The sequence below is a fragment of the Gavialis gangeticus genome, unplaced genomic scaffold (assembly GCF_001723915.1).
Source record: "Gavialis gangeticus isolate Ggan-Ray unplaced genomic scaffold, GavGan_comp1, whole genome shotgun sequence".
Lineage (NCBI taxonomy): Eukaryota > Metazoa > Chordata > Crocodylia > Gavialidae > Gavialis > Gavialis gangeticus.
Genome location: NW_017729022.1, coordinates 107186594 through 107210541, shown reverse-complemented (window position 1 = coordinate 107210541; position 23948 = coordinate 107186594). Strand labels below are relative to the sequence as shown.

At 41.8% G+C, this 23948-nt stretch overlaps 1 protein-coding gene across 1 annotated transcript in view; it reads left to right on the top strand.

Annotated features, from left to right (window-relative positions):
• Positions 1-23948, top strand: part of WNT7B (Wnt family member 7B) — a 179856-nt gene that overhangs the window by 152551 nt on the left and 3357 nt on the right. The window contains exon 3 of the mRNA XM_019515936.1: positions 16105-16376. Coding sequence (XP_019371481.1) covers positions 16105-16376 — 272 coding nt within the window. The remainder of the gene's footprint in view (positions 1-16104; positions 16377-23948) is intronic.

Genomic DNA, 23948 nt, shown 5'->3' with positions numbered 1-23948 from the left:
CCCCAAGGTCTGGAACAGCCTGCCATCGGAAGTGGTTCAAGCACCTACATTGAACACCTTCAAGAGCAAATTGGATGCTTATCTTGCTGGGATCCTATGACCCCAGCTGACTTCCTGCCCTTTGGGCGGGGGGCTGGACTTGATGATTTTCCAAGGTCCCTTCCAGCCCTAATGTCTATGAAATTTCATCATACCCAAATAATTACACCCTAATATTCTTCCTGTGCTTTCAGCTGATAGCCTGTATCAAATATTTGTCCAATTTGACTTGGGACTTTGTCATCTCAAGAAAGGTCATGGCAACTTAAAGATGACAACACAGTCTTAAACTTCTCTGTCTCTTACATGGCCCCTTCACTGTAATATTTTAGCACCATGCAATCTGTAGTTATCCTCAAAACACCCCTGAGAGGTAAAGCAGTATTATAGTCCCCATTTTAAAGTAAAGAATTAAGGTACAGAATGGCTAAAGCCAGATCCACCAAACTATAGAAATTTAGGCACCCATGTCCAAGTGTACAATCTTGAGAAAAAGTAGTTAATCATCTGACCCTAGGTGACTAAAGTTTTCCAAGTAAAGTTCCTTATGCACATAACATTTTTCTGATAAGCGTGCCCAGAACTGCTGCCATCTTGGCAGGACTGAGCAGCTCTACACTTATCTCATACTTAAGTCCATTTCTCATCCACAAACTGGGTGTTCTCCTCTGCTGAGCACCCTGAGGAAGCCTTTGGGGCTTGTCCCCTTTTGGGATGAGATCTTCATTGACTTAATTCAAGCCAGTGATAGAGCAGGGAATTAAACTCAGGTCTCCCAAGTTCTAGGCTATTACTTTAATCACAGAACTTCCCCCCTCTCCTCTCTAACTGAAAAGAAGGATAGTTTTGTGTTTAAGACATCACTGACTTCCTGCAAAGAGAATCAGCCAGGTGGACCATGGTTTCTTTTGCTAAACAGAAGTCTTCATCTTGATGTGCTGCAGGTCCTTACCTCAAAAGCAGTGTGTGTGTGTATCTCCTTTCTACTGCCCGTTATATATCTTGTCCTTTGAGATTTTCAGGTCTTGTTGATAAACATGTCTCTTCTGTGTATCATGTCCAGCACCAATTTTGAGTTGAGGTTAGATTTCTGTGTAACATAAATATTAACATAAATGTTCTGGACCATTAAAGGGGTGTAGGGTGTAGCTGTGTTGGTCTAAGGGCATAGGCAGACAAGGTTCTTTGAATGAATCTGATATCTTTTATATCAGATATAATATAATGATATCTTTTATATCAGATATAAAATAATGGCCTGGACCATTAAAGACTTTTCATAAACATCATCAGGTAATGCTAGCAATTTCACACAAATCCACAAAACAAAGTATTCTGAAGCAAACACTGAAGAAATTCCCTTCTAAGCACAGACTAGTATGGCCAGATACTGCAGTTTACTTATTCAAATTAGCCATAATTCAATGAACCTTTTAAAAGGTGTTATTATTTAACATATTTGACCAGCAAGCATAGGTGAGCATGGTGATTTATAGAAGAGTGAAGACACATCCACTGCCTGGAGCAATTTATCTAGGTTAGAACATAATCTATAACATAACATAAATATACAGGAAAAGATGACATATTCCAAATGGGAGTGAAGAACATAAAAATAAGTTTCTGAACAATCGATGGCATGGTACTTCCATCAGTATTTAATTTAATGAACTAAAATAGAGGTTGGCAGGAGAATCAGCATCACGCAGCTCAGCCCACTATTTTCTCTCTACTCTGTGTGGGGCTGCCCAACCTCTCTCCCTCCCCCAGTGCCTCCATCGCCCTACATATGGCATACAGCACTCGTCATCACCAATGAATTCATCCCTCTCTGCTTCAGTTGGAGTTGGGGATCAGTATATGTGGCAGAAGTGGTGATGCTTGGTAGAGGTAGCAGCAGGCAACCTGCATACTGTGATAGGGACGGGGAACATTGGAGAGGGGAGTAGCAACCTGAACCAGTGCAGGGTGTGGGGGGTAGACCCCTGTTCTAAAAAGTAACTGACCCCTAAACTAGAAGGTTGACATAGAAGAGGTTATGGACAGATGTAACTTTGACTGTTTTACCAGGGTTGGGGACTTGCTGTTTTGTGGTGTACATCCTTTGTTCCATTTCAGCTGGCAGGTCTGTCTTCTCTTATTCCACTAGAAGTGGAGTTACACTGCTGCATTTTTAAACCTGTTGTAAACAGAAGTAGACAGATTTAACAGTTACATCAAAACAGCTTATAGTGATATAAATTGATATCGGTCCATGTAATAGAAGCTTCAGATAGGGGCTGATCCTGCAAGGCAGTGATATTGAGACCATGACTCTTCAACTTACTACTTGTGGCTCTTTGCACATAATGCTATTGAAAGGGGATTCTTTCCTTTTAAAAATTAGCCACATTCACTACAGAATGTAGTAACTCTATAAGGCCATGTACAAATGCCACTGTTGGAAATTTGCCACACGTGCATTCATGATATATTGTCATTTTTTTGTTTTCAACTAGAATGTGTTTGCCAGAGGCAGATCCAGGATTTCCCAAAGCACGGTGCGGGAGCAGCGACTGGCACTGCTGCCTTGAGGTATCTCAGACAGCACAAAAATTAAGAGAGTTCAAATCACTAGTCATTTTTATTAATTTAGCCACCAAAACATCACACCCTGCCAATGAGTCAGGAACAGAACCCAGCCCCAGCTACTGGTTCTCACATAATACTTTGACAGTATTAGCAACTTCATTGTAAAAACACAGCCAACTGTGACTGGAACAATCTGCACAGACTGTTCTCAAAGGTACAGTGTATCTGGGACCTTTGCCTCTTATGCTTACAGGGACCCTCTTATTTTTTAAAGGAAAGCTTAGCACCATGTTCTGATAAGCCATTAACAAAAGCAAGCAGCAGTGCTTTCTGAATCACAGTTTATTACCTCTTCTGTAGTAAGGAGTCAGGTTGTTTGTTAGCTCTGAGTTAACAAAAACAGTCAGCAATAGCAAAGGGGTGATTGTTGACCATCTGTATTTTAAAGGTTAGATTGCAAAAGGTACCCAGCTACTTCAGGAATTTTGAAAGATCCTACCCTAAATTTAAAGCTACCAGTAATTTACCAAGCTTCCATGAGTAGTTCCAAAAATAATCCCAATGTTTATGCTTCCAAAATAGCCACTAAAACACAACAGAATTGTGCTCATATTATTAAACAAGAAATGCTGACAATTATTTATGGTTGTAAGCAGTTTACTGAACATTTAGGGCAGGGACGTGCAGTTTGTGGTGGCACAAACTGCACACAGGGAATGTGAAAACCCATAGCAAAATCCCAGTAGCAACCCCTGCCCCTGCAACTCTTGGTAAAAAAAAAAAACAGTGCAGAGCATGCATCAGTAGTGTGCACCAGAAAAAAATGGAGGTCTGGCCATCCAGAACAATGCTGTGGCTGCCAGCCAGGCTCTGCAAAGCCAGATCTGTGCCCTGGCTGCACCAAGACACCAGGTAATACTGCTGGACCCAACACAGGTGCTGGCCACAGCCTCCCTTACCCCTACCCAGGACAATTTGCTGCACACCAAAGTGTACATACAGGGGCATGCAATGGGGCACAAAGAGGCAGCACAGATTTCTGATGCTGCTATTTGCGCCTCTACAAGCACACGCTCCTGCAGGTAGTGACCCACCTTTAGGAGATGTATCAGTTCAGTTAGAAACAGACCATAAATTGTTGTATTACATAAACTACTGTGCAAAGTACCACCAATAATTTAGAAAATGATCATAAAATTGTAAAAGTACTCAAAAAAAATAAAAATAAAAAGCACACATGGTGCTCTGGTGTGGTGCCAGAGGACTGGGAAAGGGCCAGTGTGGTTCCCATTTTCAAAAAAGGGAGGAAGAAGGACCCAGGAAACTATAGGCCAGTCAGTCTTACCTCGGTCCTGTGTAAGCTTTTTGAGAGAGTTATCCTGGCGCATGTCCACGAGGGGCCAGCAGGGAAGATTATGCTTCGGGGCAATCAACACGAGTTCATTAGTGGCAGGTCCTGTCAGACCAACCTGGTGACCTTCTATGACCACGTCACCAAATCCTTAGATGCAGGTGTAGCGGTGGACATAGTCTTTCTGGATGTTAGGAAGGCCTTCGACACTGTCTCTCACCCCATTCTTATTAAAAAACTAGGAGACTGCGGCGTCAACACCTACACAGTCAAATGGGTCGCCAACTGGCTGGAGGGCCGCACCCAGAGAGTGGTGGTGGATGGGTCATTTTCGACCTGGAGGGAGGTGGGCAGTGGGGCTCTGCAGGGCTTGGTCCTCTGGCCCGCACTGTTCAACATCTTCATCAGTGACTTCGATGAGGGGGTAAAAAGCACCCTGTTCAAATTCGCAGATGACACTGAGATGTGGGGGGAAGTGGGCATGCTAGAAGGGAGCAATAGGCTGCAATCAGACCTAGACAGGTTACAGGGGTGGGCGGATGAGAACAGGATGGGATCCAACACTGACAAGTGCAAGGTGATGCACCCGGGGAGGAAGAACCAGCACCATACCTACATACAGGCTGGGGAACTCCCTTCTCATCAGTGCAGAGGCAGAAAAAGATCTTGGAGTCATTATTGATGCCAAAATGAACATGGGCTGACAGTGTGCATCTCAAGCAGGTCCAGGGAGGTGATACTCCCCCTCTATGCAACACTGGTCAGGCCGCAGCTGGAGTACTGAGTCCAGTTCTGGGCGCCGCACTTCAAGAAGGATGTGGACAACATGGAGAGGGTCCAGAGGAGGGCCACTCGCATGATCAGGGGACAGCAGGGCAGGCCCTATGAGGAGAGGTTAAGGGACCTGAACCTGTTCAGCCTCCACAAGAGAAGGCTGAGGGGGGATCTAGTGGCCTGTTACAAACTAGTCAGGGGGGACCAGCAGGCATTGGGGGAGTCCCTGTTTCCCCGAGCACTGCCAGGAGTGACCAGGAATAACGGTCACAAGCTGGCACAGGGTAGATTCAGGCTAGACATCAGGAGGTGCTACTTCATGGTCAGGGTGGCTAGGATCTGGAACCAACTTCCAAGCGAAGAGGTGCTGGCTCCTACCCTGGGGGTTTTAAGAGGAGATTAGATGAACAACTTGGCAGGGTCGTTTGACCCCAGTACTCTTTCCTGCCATGGCAGGGGGTTGGACTTGATGATCTGCTCAGGTCCCTTCCGACCCTAGAAACTATGAAAACACTGACATGGTATACACTTCCATGTAGTGGACAGGCCTTCCAGAGTACCTATAAACAGTGAAAGTAAGTAACTCCTGGAAGAGAAGAGTGAAATAAACTACAGCTCACCTATTTTCCACTTCTAAAAGGAACTTTGACAAGCAAAAAATGCGCAACATAAAAATGTTCCATTTTTACAAGAGGCAGAGTAATTCCAGATGGATGCTCAACAGAAAAATCCCAGGCATCTTCAAGCATAAAAACTCACTGGGGTTCTAGGGATGAAAATGCTTCATAGAACATGAGTCTGCTTACAGGATGCTGTGTAATAATGCTACACAGCCTCACGTTTGAATGGTTGAGCATCATTCACAGTATCCAACCATGTGTGAAATCTGCATTAAATACATGGAACAGAATGCAGTGGAGCCACTGAAACCACATGAAACTCTTGACTGCTGTTTGTCCAAAGTTGGTGTGTATGTGTTTGACTTAAACAGGGAGGATTCTCTGTTCATGGATTAATGCTGACATTTTCTTGAACTTGAGCTGTTTCACATCAAGTAGCAAAGTCTGTGCAACATGGAATTCCAGATGAGTTAATCACAGATGTTGGACCGCATTCACAAGTGGCTCATCTAAGCAAATCTTTTTGATTCATCAGATCGTGAAAGCAGCACGTCAAGAATTTTCTGTAAGCTGTCAAATAAGTTTGCAGAAAAAAGTAGTGCAAAACTGGATTAAAAAAGAAAAATCCCTGGCACGTTCAAGAGAATCATATTTGACATGCCTCAGAGATTGCAACCTACCTCAAAGTGCTTTATTAAGCTCATAGATTTCTGGGCAGAGGTCAAATCCTTAGTGCTATCATCTATTCTAAAAGGTTTGTTAAGATTTTGGGCATGTCTGCACTGAGGTCACTGATGTGACTATAGTTTAGGATAGAGAGAGCCAAGCTAGCTTTAAACTAACTAGCTTCGGTGAAAAGAAGAGAGACTATCTGTAGCAGCACAAAACTCAATGCAGGCTGCCAAACCCACAAGCAAAGCTGGGTAAATAGCCTATGCTGCTATATCTAAACTTCTCCTCCTACCCCAGCTTGCCTTGGCATTTTTTTTGTCATGCTACAGGTGCAGCAGTGACTGCAGTGAAGACATACACTCCGACAAAAGACTATCTGCCATAAATCTGGAAAAGAACAAAAATGCCAAACATAGCAAATGGGAGATGGTATTAGATTTGAACCAGAAAATGGCTGGCAACCTGCCAAAGTAAGAACAATACAAACCACATCAAATCCATGTGTCATAATCGCTGCTCAAGGGGAGTCCTGCAAGAAGAAAAGAAGACATCTCAACAAGGTCAAGGGGATGATGATTTTGATTTCTGCAGAGGGGTGACAACCAGTTGCAGTAATTAGCCCATCCAGCTATTGATCACAAGAAGAAGTAGGACCAGCAAACACCATCTTCGAGTGGCAGATGTATGTCAGCAACTGAAGTGGCCACATCAGAAGAATTGTTTCAAGAACAAGTTCATGACTAATCAAAAATATCTTAAGGTTGAGAGTTAGTAGTTCTTAACAGATGTATAATACCAATAATTCATTTGATCTGTTGGGAAGTTTGAGTTGCTCAGCCTGTCTCTCGGTCTTGATGAGCCTCTCCATGTGTTTTGGTTTAATTTATTTATAGGATTTATTTATAGGACTGTATTTATTTGTAGGATTTTTCTGTTTATTTAAATTTGATTATTTTTTTCCCAAAAGCAGATGTGTGACAGCAAGCATGGGATCCAGTGGATGTTGGCCTGTGATGGGTATGATCTTTTGAAACACTGACCCAAGTCATATGGCCCTTAAGACATAATAGCATAAGGTTCATTATGCTGCATGGCTTTGATTCTTCTCTCAGGACATATCCATTTCTTGCTGAACAGTGCTAGAGAGGACTGCCAGGAAAACATATCCTGCCCATTTGCTGCACACATCTCATGTAAAAAAACATGTCATGTAGCTCCTTTTTGGTGATCATTCATAGAGCACCTAGCTCCTCTAACACTGGCTACATGAGGTTTTTTTCAGCCAGTGGCACATACACAGTGGGAATGAGGAGATTTGCATATTTTAATGGCGGTGCTTGTACTATGTTCCAATGCACTATAGATATATCCTAAAAGTTCCAAAATACATGGTTAACAATAACTGGTTTTCACTTTACCAGAAGTTTGGCATCTTGAAACGAATACTTAAGTAGGTTGGTCTTCCAAAAGTCAGTACAGAGCACTAGATTAGTATGTAAATAAGATAAACATGCATACATTCTGTGTAGTTAAACAGATTTCTATTGTATATAGTTCTTGCAAAATTTGGAAGGGAAGACGGTGCAAAAGAATAGGTTTTGTAATGACATCTACTTTTTGCAATGGTCTATAACTGCTTACAACTGACTTTTATTGTAATATGCCACAGAAACTATGTCTACTGATGCCTTGTAGATTATATAAGCATATTTGATCTGAGCTGTATTTAGTAGCAATGCATATATATTTTCTATCATAACTAATCCAAGATTTACCAAGTTACTGGCTAAATAGTATAACCCAAGGTCTAATATTTCAAGTTAAATTATAGCTGCATTAGCCTACATTTATGGCATGCCTTATTTATTTGGCCCATGATAACACACATTTCTGAATGATGCATGGAATTACAATATCCTCATCTAGTTGGTCAGAAAAACAGATGCCTAGTTAGTCACTCTGAAACAGTTGAAGATGAAACCCTGTACCCATAGCCAATTGATCAAAATATATATTTAGTGTACATGAGCCTCTGCTGAGTGTGGTTATTGCCTGAAAATATGCTGCAATGCACATGTACATTAGAATGTAGTAAACTATAGCAATTATGGAACTTGTAATAATTTCCACAACAGACCATACTAAGCTTAGTGCTATGTTAGCAGTCTAAAAGTTAGTCAGAGATGACATATAAATTAGGGGTGGGCTATAGGCTAGTCCAAGATTCCAACACTGAATAAATAGACTGCTCCCTGACAGAAATAGCCTGCTGTGGAAAACACTAGTCCAACATCTGTGTGTCTGATCAGAAACAGCTCACATTACTGGGCATTAGCATACTTAAAAAAAAAAATCTGCACTTAGAATGTAAATGATGACCTCAAAAATACTGACAATGACCTGGCATGGAAATCATACAACAAGTTTCAGGGTGTTACTTTCCTCAGTTGCCTTCAACTAAAGAGGTACATTTAATTTTAGGTTGCCCTTATGGGCTAGCCTGACTAAACTACCATGACTAGACTAGTATAACTGTCAGACCACTCAATTTATATGTACATTTTATTCTCAGAATTAAATTAGGAATTGCATTTGCCAGTTATTAGCTATACTTACAGTTAGAAAGATTTTCCTGATATCCAATCTACATCTCCTCTGCTGCAGGTTGACACTTACTTCTTTCTGTCCTATTCCCTGTGAATGAAGCTTCTAGCTATTCTCTTTGCAGTACCCTTAGAAAAGATTATCAAAGAGGCCATTCTTACCAGAGTGGCCAATGGCAACATCCTGAGAGATAGCCAGCATAGGTTTGTTGTGGGTAGCTCTTGCTTGACCAATCTCATTTCCTTCTACGACCAGGTGACCTATCACCTGGACAAAGAAGAAGAGATTGCTGTCATATATCTTGACTTTAAAAAAAGCCTTTGATCTAGTATCCCATGAACACCTCTTAGTAAAACTAACCAACTGCAGCCTCGGCCACACCATTATCTGCTGGCTGGGAAATTGGTTCTGTGGTAGGACCCAGACGGTGGTGGATGACGGAAGTCAATCATCATGGTGCCCTGTGACCAGTGGGGTCCCCCAGGGCTCTGTCTTTGGGCCTATACTATTTAACATCTTCATTAATGATGCAGACGTTGGTATCAGAAACTAACTGGCCAAGTTTGCTAATGACACCAAACTCTGGGGTAAAGTGTCCACACTTGAAGACAGGAGGGTGCTCCAGGCTGACCTTGACAGGCTCAGGAATTGGGCAGATGAGAAACTGATGGTGTTTAACACTGAAAAATGCAAGGTTCTCCACCTTGGGAAGAAAAACCCGCAGCATCCTTATAGGCTTGGCAGTGCTATGCTGGCTAGCACTATGGACAAAAGGGACTTGGAGGTCATGACTGACTACAAGATGAACATGAGCCTGCAACGTGATACTGCGGCTGGTAAAGCAAGTAAAATGCTTGATTGCATCCACAGATGCTTCTCAAGTAAATCCCAGGACGTCATTCTCCTGTTGTACTCGGCCTTGGCAAGGCTGCAGCTGGAGTATTGTGTCCAGTTTTGGGCTCCACAATTCAAAAAGGATATGGAGAAGCTTGAGAAGGTGCAGAGGAGAGCCACGCGCATGATCAGAGGTCAGAAAAGCAGACCTTATGAAGAGAGGCTGAGAGCCATGGAACTCTTCAGCCTGGAAAAGCCCAGACTCAGGGGTGATCTGGTGGCCACATATAAGTTCATCGGGGTGCTTACCAGTATCTGGGGGAACACCTGTTTACCAGAGCACCCCAAGGGATGACACAGTCAAACGGTCACAAACTCCACCATGACTGTTTCAGGCTGGACATAAGGAAGAATTTCTTTACTGTCCGAGCCCCCAAGGTTTGGAATAGGTGGTTCAAGCACCTACTCTGGATGCCTTCAAAAGACATCTGGATGTTTATCTTGCTGCGATCCTATGATCCCTGCTGACTTCCTGCCCCAGGGGCAGAGGGCTGGACTTGATGATCTTCCGAGGTCCCCTCCAGTCCTAATGTCTATGAAATCTATGAAGTTTACATTATAAAGCAGCAGCTGTAAAAGGTGGGAGATTAAAATACTTAAGGAAGGTCTTTCTAAATACCTGGCTGAGGAGACACTGCCTTTCTGGATTACATAAGACTTGTCCTAGGCTTTTTCTTGTCTTTTTGGTTTATTACCTTTCATTTTAAGTTAGACTAAATTGTGTGTGCTCTCAGTGTGTTTCACTGGGCTGTATCTTAGCTTAGGCAAAGGTTTTGTTTGTTTTGTCATGTGCTTCAGGTTGCAAAGTGCTGTGTTCAATATATGCTCACCTCACAGGACGGACTATTTTTGTTTAAACTTTTATGAATTCAATACCTCCCCTCCACCCCCTCAGTGTGGCAGAGGCTGCCACCCCTCCCTCAAGTGAGGGGTGGGGGGAAGAAGCCTGGCAGGCATTGCCCTCCCCACCGCCACCGTAGACCCAGGCTGGAGTCTCGTGTGGGCCAGGGAGGGAATTTAAACCCCTACCCTCCAGCGCACTAGGCCCCCAGGTTGGTTCCTGGTCACACCCTCTCTGCTCGAGCAGGGAGGGGTGAGAGCCTTGGATGGCTTTCTCTTTTTCCTCCACTTTGGCAGTGGCTGGCAGGCATGCTGTAGCACTCCCTGGCTTCTGGCTTGAGCCACTGCAGGTATGTGGCTGCATTTCCTGAATCAAAAGTGAATGTGTGTTCATTTGCTAATTGGTTCAATCTGCACAGCTTAGATTAACCTGCAAAAACTGAATCAATTCAACCTCAGGCTTTTTGACTGTCTGTTCCTAGCCAAGAGGGTGTTACACTGTTTTATCCTCTAAGCATCTTAAAGTTATGCCACTTTGGGCAAGAGCTTTTTTTGAGCTGTTCTACCTAGTTTGAGCTAGTATATTTTTAGCTTGCTCCACAGAACAAAAGTGACCAATTTGTATTCATCCAGCATCCCAGGATGCATAGCTCCCAGCCCCTCTTCACCTGACAAACGTTCTACCCTCCCAAGCTCTGCTGCCTAAGGGGTGGTACTGGCCCCAAGCCAACACTCCTAATTTGTACCCAGTAGGTATAACTCTAGTTCACATGACACAATGCTGAAGACTCCAGGGATCCAAGGAGACCCCTGTGGGCCCTTGGCCCAGGTCTCATGCACATTCCCTTCCCTTCACAGAACTAGGACTTTGCCCTATATCTGGGTGGCTCTCCCCCTGGCCAGGAGAAGGAAGGGGGAGTGCGGCTTTCCTCCCTGGCCTCCTGCATTCCTTGGGGGGAAAAGAGAGAAAGGGCTGCCTAGTTCTGAGCATTGCAAGATCATGGAGCTTGAAAAGGTATGCTTCCCCAGGGTTAATGCTCTCACTACAGTTAATCCCTGAGGTCTCTGCATTGGCATGGAGCCCCTAGGCAATGAGTACATGCAGCCCAGGGAGACATGCTTCCTCATGCTCTTGCTGCACTTAAACTCTAGGGCTCTGCTTCCAGAGGAGGGAGAGAGTTTAGGACATGCCCCTGCTCACCAGACCCACTAATGGCAAGTCATATTTGTGCAGGTTGGAGATAGTATTAAGTAACTGCTCTGAAACTGTTCTAACTTTAACACCACCTAATATTCCATAGATTTAGAATGTTTTAAGGTAACCTGTAACAGCACCCTTATAGTAGCTTCTCCAAGACCATATTTCCTTAGCTTTTTTAATGGGGTGTTGTGCGGTACAGTGTCAAAACCTTAAAGTCCAGATATAGCACATCTACTGTACCTCTATTATTATGTCATAAAATTACGGTCAGATGCTCCATTCTTCACTATTCCTCTGCTCCTTACCAGCACAGGAAAAGTCCTCAGAACAGGCTAACAGAAGCAGTCTATTTCATGCCCTCAAAGAGTCCAGGGCCTTAATCCAGTGTCTTAGACCACTTAGCCACAGGAACATATAAATTATGCAATGTTGATAAGGCGCCCATCTTAAATTCCCTACCGTTCCTAAGGAGGCATGTTACCTGACTCCTAACAGTTTCCTAATCACTAGACTATAGAGTATTTTGAGGTTTGATGAAACTTACACTGGTGAACTTCTTCAAGGTTTAAGAAGGCATTTCAGATGAGAATGCCTGGGTGGTCAGGACATTCATTTCAGTCATATCAGGTGCTTCAGTTCCACTGTCTCCCACAACTCAGAGTGCTAACCACTGGTACTTGAGCTCTATTTCTTCTTTTTTCATGAAAAGAGGCCTCAGCTTTGCCATAATGCAAACAAGGAGAACTATTTAAACCTCAAGAAGTTTTATGGGAAAGGAAAGCTGTTTCCCACTAAAGTCTAATTATCAATAGAGGAGTAACTAGCAAGTTTTGTACCCTGGGTGAAACACGGCTCGGGAGTAGGGAGGGGTAGCGGAGGAGGGGAATCAGTCTTATCTGCCCCAGGACCCCAAATGCTCCTGCCACATGGTCCACCCACCTCATTGTTGCCTGCTACTGCTATAGCAGCAGTGCAGCATCTCTGCATCCAACTGCTGCTACAGCAGTGGTATAGGGCCACTACTGCTGAAACAGCACAGCCTTCCTTGGGAGAGTTTCTTGCTCACTCACCCCTAGTTATGTTACTGGTTATCAAGCATTATTTAAGCTGTGTGTGTGACTGGATTGATTTACAACATAATTAAGGATTAATTAAGGAAGGTCATGATATAGACCTAACCAAAGTGGTACTAAACAGGAGAAGCCATAGGTTTGTTACATTTTTTTCCTTACTCAACATTTTATGATCAAAATTTGTTTATCATAAGAGCTGAGGAAATAGTTAACGCATTGCCTTAGATTAGTGCTCAAGATAAAATTAATCTCTTCTGTTTCAAAAATCTCATTTTCTGCAGGTTCAATGGATACACAAGATTGCTTAATTTGCTAAAGAGGTACACTTTACAATCCAGATCAGATTTCTGAGTGCTTTCTCTTTTAGAACTGCGCTGAAGTAAAAACAGCTAAGTGGTGAGGCTGACATTGGGTATTTTACTTATTGGAGTTCATTTTATTATTGCTTCAGTTCTCCAGTGGGTACAATTTCATCTTTTCTTAAAGGTAATCAAGGGTATAATGACAAGAATATAGACTCTCTTTCAGTTTACAAGAGCAAACCTACCTGAGGACTGGTGCCTTATGAAGACTCCTGGACAGATCAATGACACTAAATATATATATTGATCAATCAGCTATGTGTACAGGGATTCATGTTTAACTGTTTCAGAATTACTAACTAGGCAACTATTTTTCTGACCAACTAGATAAGGATGTAGGCAACCCCCACTTAGTGCTCTTAATTGGTTCTTGAAAAAACTAGTGTTAAGCAAAATGAGCATTAAGCAAAACTGAAAGTATTGGATGACCCAAGATGGTGACCACAATTGTTTTAATGACCCAAAACGGCAACTGCAATTGTTTTTAATGACCCAAGATGGTGCCCATGAGCATTATAACAAAACTCACTGAGTGCTAAGTGAAATCATGTATCAATTTAAAATGAGCGTTATAGCGCTAAGTGAAACAGAGTTAAGTGGGGGTTGCCTGTATTCCATACATCTTTAAAAAAATCAATGTTCTCATGGGCCAAATAAATAAGGGATGTCACAATGCAGACTATTACAGCTGTAATATAACTTGAAATATGAGACTATGAGTACTATGACTATGAGTACTATTTAGCCAGTAAAATGAGTCAATCTTGGATTAGCTGCTTGGGATACACATGGGAGATACTGAAACTAAAAATAACAATAATAAAAAACCTCTGATAGTCTATCACTTGGTAAATATAATGGACTGCAGAGGCTACAATACTTTTACACTACTTGAAAGAAATATCTATTAATTGGTGTTTCTACAATACTTATTTCCATAGAGCCTAAGCTCCTGACAAACCTTATTGTGACAGGTTCTCTGGACAGCCAAGTTCTTATGCTCCATTAAGTGCTTCTAGATGACCGGGTGCATCTACAAATTGTCCTACAGCACCGTAGTGATGCACTACAGTGATGTAGCGATCACGTGAGTCTACACATGATCAGTAGTTATGTTACCATAATAGTGCACCCCCCATTTTAGTGTGCTGCTACGGCGACATAGTGGTGAAATCTAACTGTGCACCATGAGCACAGTGCAGTACAGGTGGTTAGTGAACTGTGCTTTAGTACTTTCAAAAGGAAGTACTAAAGCACAGCGCCACAGCAACGTCACTGTACGGTAACTTGTAGACGAGTCCATTCTCTCCTTCCTTAATATTGTCCTTCCTTTCCCCGCTCTCCTGCTTCTGTTAACACAAACTCCTCCTGTTTCTTCTCTTCCTATCTAATATACTCCCTAGCTGACTTTACATATTGGCTTGCATGATATGTTTGCATGGTACTAGTATGATAAGTGTTTTGACTTCAGGTTTCTATGTGCCAGTGCCATATAATTAATAAATAATTAATAAAAGTAGAGTGGTAGGTATCATACAAGAGGACGCAAATCTTCCACATTTGTTTTTATAAGGCAGGGATATCCCCATAATCTACTTGGTTGTAAATCCTGAAATAACCTTAGAGGTTTATTTTCTCTTATTCTGATTTGGAAGACAATAAGAATTTGACCTTTTGTAATATTCAGTTAAAAATAGCATATTTCAGGATTTTTCTAGTTTAAAGATGAAACACAGATTTCTTAAAGGAACATGCAAGAAAGAAATACCTTGGGTTAGTAAAATATGCTCTTAAATACAGGACATGGCTCTGATCTCAACCAAGGGAGTGAGCACTGGTATATGCATTTTGTAAAATCAAGACATACAAACAAATATATACTACATTCATACTCAGCCAAATCAGTCCTTCCTTTGCATGATGTGTTCAAATAACAATAGTATAGTAATTTGTAGAAGTGTTTTTTAGCTTTTGCAGCACATAAAAAACCCCATCATCCTTGTCTGGCATGTATTACTTACATAGGGCCACAAGAATGTAATTGCAATTTTAGAGGGTCACATTTCCCTCCATAGTACTTATTAATTATGGAGAGACTGGGCAAGGAGAGTAAAGAAGACTGGCTCTTCTCTCTATTTCTGTTGACTGCAGACTCGGCAATGTTAAAAAAAGACAAACTTAACTAAAAATAAAAAAGGTTATTTTTTCTTACATTGCACAAACAAATACAACAAAAGGGGGCCAAAACAAATTTAGGATCCCCTTCTGAACAATTCTGTGCACAATCTTTTAGAAGTAAGAGAGGTTGTTTGTGCTTTCTTCAGTTCAGAAGTTGCCAAAAAATAATTTATATGACTGAATAAACATAGAACAAAATTAATTCAAAGTGCATGCCCTATTCTGAAACAGTAATGACAGCTGTAAATCCTAAAATGATTGGAGCTAGCAAGGTGATTTTTTTCCCTCCTAGATGATTTGCTTTGCTTTGTATCTGTTGGGCCTATTAGATAACAACAACCTAAAGTTTGTGGGCAGGTGCTAAGGAACTTCAGTAATTTGCTGTGAATTCTTAATCATTATACTTCTACTGTGGCACTTACTCTCCCTCAGCCTGGTGCAAAATCCCCAAATTAAGTAGTTTACTTGGGTTAGAGTACAGGCCCCAGTGCTGTTCTGAAGCTCTCCATCTTCGGTGTACTTCCTGGTAAACACTCAGGTCTGTTTCTAAGATGTCTGCACCACTCTTTCCTGGTATTTGGGATGTGCTCAGCAAACAGGAGAGAAATGCTTCATGGAGATGGTGCTTGGTGCATCATGGATGCAATGCAAAATATATACTACATATCTTACTGACTAATCCACTGCAAAAAGCACTTCAGTCTACAGTTGGCAGACAGAATTATTATACATGTTGGGTTTACCAGATGGCCATGAACACCAAAATGGTTAAACAGATGCGTAACTTTTTAAAATGGAAATGTTTGAGCTGTCAATGGTTCTCCATGATGTGCTTAAAAGAATGCATTACTGTACATGTTGTATGCACTTACTAGTAAAACACCGACTTTCTCCAGATCCATCAGCTTTTGGCTTCTCTCCACAGGAAGCAGGGAAGCTGCGTTCACCTACGCCATTACTGCTGCTGGGGTTGCACATGCTGTCACTGCCGCCTGCAGCCAGGGTAACCTCAGCAACTGTGGCTGTGACCGAGAAAAACAGGGCTACTACAACCAGGAGGAGGGCTGGAAATGGGGAGGCTGCTCTGCGGATATCAGATACGGCATTGAGTTCTCCAGGAGGTTTGTTGATGCCCGAGAAATCAGAAAGAATGCACGGAGGCTGATGAACTTGCACAACAATGAGGCTGGAAGAAAGGTATTCTAGAATAGGTGGGGAATGGGGTTACACTCTGATGGGTGGGGAGACTTTCATTTGCAATTGAACTTAACTGGGGCAGGTTATCAAGAGGAATACACTTAGTTTTTGTCTCTTTCTATACTATCATTCTGCACCCATCAAAAAATAAAAGTTACCTAAGGGCATTTATTGCTTATATTAATTTTATAGATGCAAAGATAGGTATGCATTACAGCTCCAAGAGGTATTCCCACAGTTTTTGTACCTCTACCTATTTCTGCTTCCTTATGCCCTCCTCCAGGCCTTAAGAAATGGGCTGGAGATGTCCTGGGTAGAAGTAAATATTTGCATTTTATCTCCCTCGGAAAAATCTAGTGACAACTGAAAGGGGGAGGTAGTGAAACATGAAAAGCTTTGTATGTTGCTGAACTCCCAGAGCTCTAGTAGTTACTTATTCCACCCAGAAACAAAACATTTCTTCAACCATGGCTCTAATCAATTACATACTTTGTAGCAAATGTATATCTGCAGATTTCACACTGGTGGAATACAAATAACCACATGACTAGGCAAGCATCACTAAATCTTTGGAAGAAGGCACAGTGGAATGTCTACAACCACAACATAATTCCTAATAATGAAACAATAATCATAATGGAACTCTGCCAACTTATACCCACTGAGGATCTACTGCAGTGATTGATTCTCAATCTTTTTAGAGTCAAGGAACCCCTCAGAAAATGGAACTTCTGTTGCAAATAACTCAGAAAGACCACACCAACTCTGAATGTTTTTGACGCCATGGATTCCTATTTGAAATTCCTGAGTTTATCTTGTGAATCACATTTGCACATGTAACAATGCTAACATTGTGTGGCATCCCATAGCACTCTTGAAGGGATATCAAGGCACCCCAAGGTGCCATAGTGTCCTGATTGAAAATCAGTGATCTAGTTCCTCAACTCCAAACACCTGGAGTGTTTAGAAGAAAATAAGAAATAGAGTTTCACCATAAAAACAGATTTTATGGTACTCCTTTTGAAATATTTTCACTGTAGGAAATGAAGCTTACTTATATATTGAATATATAACACACACACACACACTCATGGGGAGTAATTTAGTGGGCTAGATGTCATGCTGGGGGGCCTCATGATAAAATCAATCTGTAGTGCAATATCTTTATGTTTGGTAGATGTAACATTGGCAGCTACCACTGAAAAGTCCTCTTGTGTGCTGCATAGAAATGCTACATGGGACAAAAATAACTCAGAGACTACACTTGGAAACCCCTATAGTAAGAGTTCTATTATACTATACAAAGAGAAATTTAACCTATCACATCCTTGCAGGCTCCTTCCCTGAACCATTGTGTGTTGTCTTTGCATCAGTGGTACATTAACTGTTTATTCAGTCTCAGAGGTAGCTTGATTTTGATGGCAACTGAAATGGTTCCTATACAGAATGTATTTGGATATTGCCAGGTAAATTGTTGGAATGAAAAGCAATATATAAATGCAAGAGAAAGAAAGCAGATGGGGTCTATAATCTGGAGTGCAGGACTAGGAGTCAGGAACTCCCAAACAAGATGGTGTTAGATATTTTGGTATTGTAGCAGGACACTAAGATGCCTGCTACTCTCAGAGCAGAGGCAGGAACCCAGTTGCCGGAATAAACAGTTAAGGAAGAATTGGCCACACCTGCACCTGGTCAGCTGACCGGAAGGGGCAGGGCCTGGCTCCCACATAAACCCAGGCCTAAGGCCAGGAGAGTAGTCTCCTGCTAGCAGCCAAGGGGGAAGGAGCTTTGCCTGAGTGAGACAAGAAAAGAGGTCTGACTGCATGAGCAGCTCCAGGTGCTGTTATGGAATGGAGTATTCCCTGGTAGGGACTGAATGATGTTTTAGCTGGGTGGCTTGGATTTTTGTTATAACCTAGGGGCTTTGTGTTTGTGTTTGTGTTTGCTTTTACTGGAGGTTTGGGTGAGGCTATCAAGGGATGGAGGAGGCCTCATAGGGGACCTGCAGCAGCGTGGGAAACCCCAGCCCCAGAGAGAGGGGGTAGTGAGCGCCAGTAAAGGTACAGAGTGAAATAGCCCTGTGGAAAGCCCAGGGAGGACAAGGGGAGGGCCAAATTACAACAAGGCCCCAGATCAAACTATGTCAGTATCATCTGCAAGGCTTAGGCTGCAGTGTAGGGGAGGAACAGGAGCCACAGATAGCACCCCCTAGCTGCGGGGCAGAAAATGGTCAGCCTCCCGCTTAATTACATCAATTAATCAATTAAGATCAAGGCATGGCAGGAGAGAAGGCAGGCAGTTAGCCTATAACAGGAGGGCAGGATCACCGATAGAAGGACTCCAGAAGAGGCATTCCTGTCATAGGTATCTTGGTGGAATGTCGGTGTTATGGTAGAAAGCATCCTTTAAAGGGGCAGGTTCACCTAGATGGTGAATAGGGCAGGCCCTGACAGCTGTGTTGGAGTGTTGTCTCATTGTTGTGGGTAGAGTGGGAGTGGTTGCCTCATTTTTTGCATCAGCACTTAATTTTGCTTAAGCCTCAGCAGAGGCTTTCTGGAATGCATGTTAAAGAACCACAAAACCATTTGGTGAATTTCTGAAGTGAACAACTTCCTGTTTGGTATTGTGTTAGTGCCCCAAAGTCCCACCTAGCGGTATACTCTCACTATGCTGGGGAGCTCAACACAAGCACATGTTAAGGCAAGAGCTGTCTTAAGGTTACAGTTTAAATAGGCAAGATGGACAAAAAAGTGAGAGTGAGAATTAGAATTATCCAAGGTCACATAACTGATCAGTGGAAGAGTTGAGGGCATTCCAAGTCTTCTGACTCCCAGACCACATCAACCTATACAGTAAAGTAACCATGCCAGCTGCAGCACCTTCATGTTGTTCTCTGGGGTTTTGCCAGACGTGCATCCAGTTTTGTCTTCTTGTAGATTTCACTCTGAGAGGTTTCACATGACTGTCACTGATGTTTATGTTAAAAAAACCTGTACTTACCACTGGCTTCCTGCTTAGTGCAGCACTGCAATGCTGAATCTGAATTCTCTCACTCCCAGCCCCTGCTTGATCCAAACTGCAACATGCAGTATGACTTTTCAGAATTTGAAGGAAATTGGATCTGATCCTCATAGATGAGGGTCACACCTATCATGAACAAATATGAGGACAACCTTTCCTTGTTCTGAAGGAAGGCAGCTAAGACAGTGTCATTTATGATGTCGCTTATCTTTTTCACCATGAGAATTTGCCAGCTAAGGCAGCTCTGACTTCACTGAGATTTGAATCAAGACCTTGGCAACTATGTTTCAAATGTCTTTATCATTTTAAGCCTCAGGGGAAGCAGTTGGGTATCCTACACAAGAGGATAGTTTTCCACAAGTGGTACTTTATTTGTCTGCTCTACACCTCTACCGGTGCAATGCTTCCAGCTCCCCAGCTGCCATGTTGCCCCTCATTTCACATACATCCAGGAACCAGAGCCACAAACATAACAGAACCTGTAATATTTTGCTATTGTAGGATTGATCTCAAAATCCGGCCTGCTGGTATTTTACTGCAGTTAATAATAGAGCACTAAGGAATTTCTCTCTGAGGGGGGAAAAAACAATGCACTGTATAAATAATTACATGAGCTTTGCAAACAATTGAGGAAAAAAGTTAGTGGAAGCTCTTAAAATTTATTCTGTGGCTAAGATACTCTAGACTCCTTCATGGTAATAGGGTAGTCCATGAATAGGGCAGATATTTCAGTCTTCAGGATATTTTTCAAGGGGGTAGGATAGGTCAGACTAATTGCACTGTATTGCATGTCCAGTATTATCCAAACTAATATCACATTTGTGAAGTTTGTTACTGCATTTATAATAAACTACAGCAGGTGGAAAATGACAAAGTTGACATTAATACAGTTTGGAAGAAAGAAGTGCTTATGAATTTTGGTTAAATAACTAGATGCTGCTGCCTGAATAAATGTGGTCTGTGTCAGAAAAGTACCATGCTGAGTAAAATACCAAAGAATTTAACTTCCAAAATGGCTCCTAGGGATCAGAATAAATAGAACAGCAACAAATAAAACACACAACACTTGGAAATCTATTTCAGCATTTTCCAACCAGTGCTGATGACACTGGTGTGCTGTCAGGCATGAAGAGGTGAGCCGCGGAATTGGAAGAGTCACACAAATAAATAACTAAATGAACTCCCTGTCTGTAATGCTCTTGGAGGGCATGGCTCCTAGCAGGGCATGTCTCCACCCCATGCCACGCACCACCCCCAGCTCTGCGGAGTGGCAGCAACATGGGGCAGTGGGCAGAAGCGGTGGCCATATTATCTGTTGGGGGTAGGGGGAGGGGTGGTGTGCCACAATTTTAAAAAACATATGCAAGTGTGCCATAGAATAAAAAAGGTTGGAAAATGCTGATCTAATGTATGTCTTGTTCAAGTATTCTTATGAAAAAAAAATCAACTTCAAGTTTACGGCAAATCTGAATGGTTACAAAGATATACCTGAAGAAAACTTTGATGCAGTATTGAGACATTAAATACTAATACAAATTAGTAAACTTCTGAGGCCCGTTTATTAAACAACTTTCCACTGTGCATTTTTAGGACGTGAGCATCTCTGTTCTGGGATAAATAAATGTAGAAATGGTGTAAACTGTGAACACATACCACTGACCTTAAGTTTTTTGTTTAGAGCAGCAACACAATGACTGAGGCTCATAAGAATCTCAATTAGAAAAATGAGTGTTTTTTTTCACGTGGAAGTAAAGAAAAGGATGACAAATTAGTAGCACATCACAGCTTTAACCCAAAAGATGAAAATAAATGGTTTCCAGCCATTTATCAATCAATTAGGCTCTTACTGTAGACAATGACTGTGTTTACATGGAGAAAAAGCTGGCCCATGTCTCTTTTTCCTCCCAGAAACACACTCATATAACACTGAATGCCAGGAGCTGTCTAATAACATCCCCACATTTATTTCTTTGTAATGTCGCTGGGGTTGTTTTTTGTTTTTTGTTTTTGAATGCCTGGAAGATGACAACATCTTATTTTATATTTGAAACAATAAGAGTGTGGGGACAACATTTTTTCAGGCTCTCTTTATGACAGATTATTCAATTACTTAGGACAACATTTTCATACAAACCATGACTATTTCTCACAGCTTCTGGTGCCATAGGACTGTGGTACTGGGAAGGGTTTTTGCAGACATGCTCTGGCAGTGGATCAGCTAATAAGTTGATTTGCAAAGTACTGATCATTTCTTAAGAGGTGCCAGGTCTTCTCAGCTCCAATTGTCTTATACTAGCCAATTCCCAAAATAAAGAAGGTGGTAAAAGTTTTCAAAAGCACCTAGGTCACTCAGGAGGCAGCACCCCATTTTAAGAGTGAAAGTTGAGAGCCTAAACTACTCTTGGCAATGGTAGTTAGGCCCCAGACTCATTTGGTTGCTTTTAAAAATGTTACCTTCAGTGTCCTGCAGGCCTGGGTTCATCACTTTCTAATATTTTCCCCCTCTAGGATCTGGAATGCAGGATCAGGAGTCAAGACCTCCCAAACACAGTGGTGCTGGGCATTTTGTCACCTTCATAGAATTTGGGCAGTATAGTAGAAAGCCTCCTTAAAAGGGGCAGGCTGTCCTAGATGGTGGGGCAAACTTCATTGGATGTCCATTTTGGATGTATTTGTTGAGGAAAATATTCTTGTAATTCTGCCTGATGGCATGCTTCCTATGTTTCTGCTTAAACTGATCTGCAGGCAGATATTAATCCAACTGCAGAAGTTCAGAGTTAAAACGTGGCATGTTTAGTTAGAGAGCTAAAACTTATTCATGTTTCTCAAGCCTGAATACTTCCGCTCAGAATCTCATGAGGACAGTTCTCTTGTTTCCAGTTAGGCTGCAGATATAGTGACAATAACTTCTTCCTCAGTGTTTTTGCTCCTCTGCTCAAAAGCAAACGGGCGGGGGGGACAGGGGAGGAGGGGAATATGGAGAAAATCAAATAAATTGGAAAATGCAGAAAAAGTGCAGATCTAAAAATAGACAAAAGTTTATGGGATTTACATCTAGGAAAGCCAATGCCTGTTTGTAGTAATATGTCAGTGTCCAGATGCCATGTTGTTCCTATGTGTCTGTTGCTCTTATAGAGGGTTTCATCTGAATACATGATATGGAAAATAGTCCCAGGTGAAATGTTGCTCAAAAGAGATTTTTGCTCTTATCAGTATTGCTGAAGCTAAGGTTTGACCATAACTATAAACATGCAATGTATAGAGTAAACGCATACCATTCACTGTATAACACACAATTCAACAAGAATCCCCCTCTTTCTTTATAAATGTAGTATCCAAAGCCAAAAGCAGATCTCTTGCGTGTTTAACAGGAAAATTCTTAAAGTTTTCTATTTCTTTTTGATACTGCAGTTAAAAAGTAACATGGATTTCGTTACATTCAGCATCTGGTCCAAAATACGCATTTCTACTAAAGAAAAGACAAACCAGGAAGGCAAGGCCAAAATAAACATACACAACATGTTACTATTGTTTTTACATATTTTATCCAGATAGGATTTTCAATATGAACGGAAACTGTATCTGAAATTATGCAGCTGAGCTTAGCTTTCAAATGAGCTTGCTTTTATCATGTTATTTTGCTTATATTCTTGTTTAAGAACTTTTTAAAAAAATGAGCTTTTTTAGAACGTTTTTCTGTTTAACTTGCAAAAGACAACTCTCAGACTGAATTTCTGTGTGTGATTTATATAGGTACAAAATATAAAGAATAAAATACATCTTTATCATCATAGTTCACAGTTCATTTAATAAAGTAGCAGTAGTTGCTAGAAAATTTTACTTGGCAAGACCATATTAGAGCTGGAGTGGGGCTGTACCTGGAAAGTGGACCTAAAGAATGTTCCTACAGTTAGGCAGAGGCAGCAAGTCAAATGATGGGAATTTGCTTGGGGAAGTAGATCTAATTGTAAACTAGTCAAGGTTAGATATGAGATGTTGACAGATGACAAATGGTATTTTTGAAGGAGTGGGTCACGCAAGTTAACGATTTTCAATCTTTAATCAGCCACCCAACTTGGCAGAATGCATTAGATCTGAGTAAATAAGTACCTTTTAGGTTCAGGGTCACTATTCGAACAGGAGTTTCTCTGAGGCAAACCAAGTCTGAGGAAAGAAATAGGAAGAAAAAGGTCTGTTGACTTCCAATCACAATATTAAGGGCCAAATTCTACCACCTCTCCGTTTTCAGCAGTACCTTACTGTGCACATAGGGAAACCAGTGGAGATAGTTAAATTGTAAGGTACTACTCAATAGGAGTGAAGGGTAGGCAACAAAAGCTGTGTGGGAAAAGAAGGAATTCCTCTTTGGAGTCTGCATATTTTGAGGCTGAGACTCCCTGCCCTCCAATTTTGTGGGCACAATTTTGCACCCACAACTAATTGTGGACACAAATTATAGCATTTAGCAACCTAACTACGTGATGATTGGGTCTGCACACAATATTGTAATTCTAAGTATTCAAGTCATGAGCTAAGCCTCCCCCCCCCCCC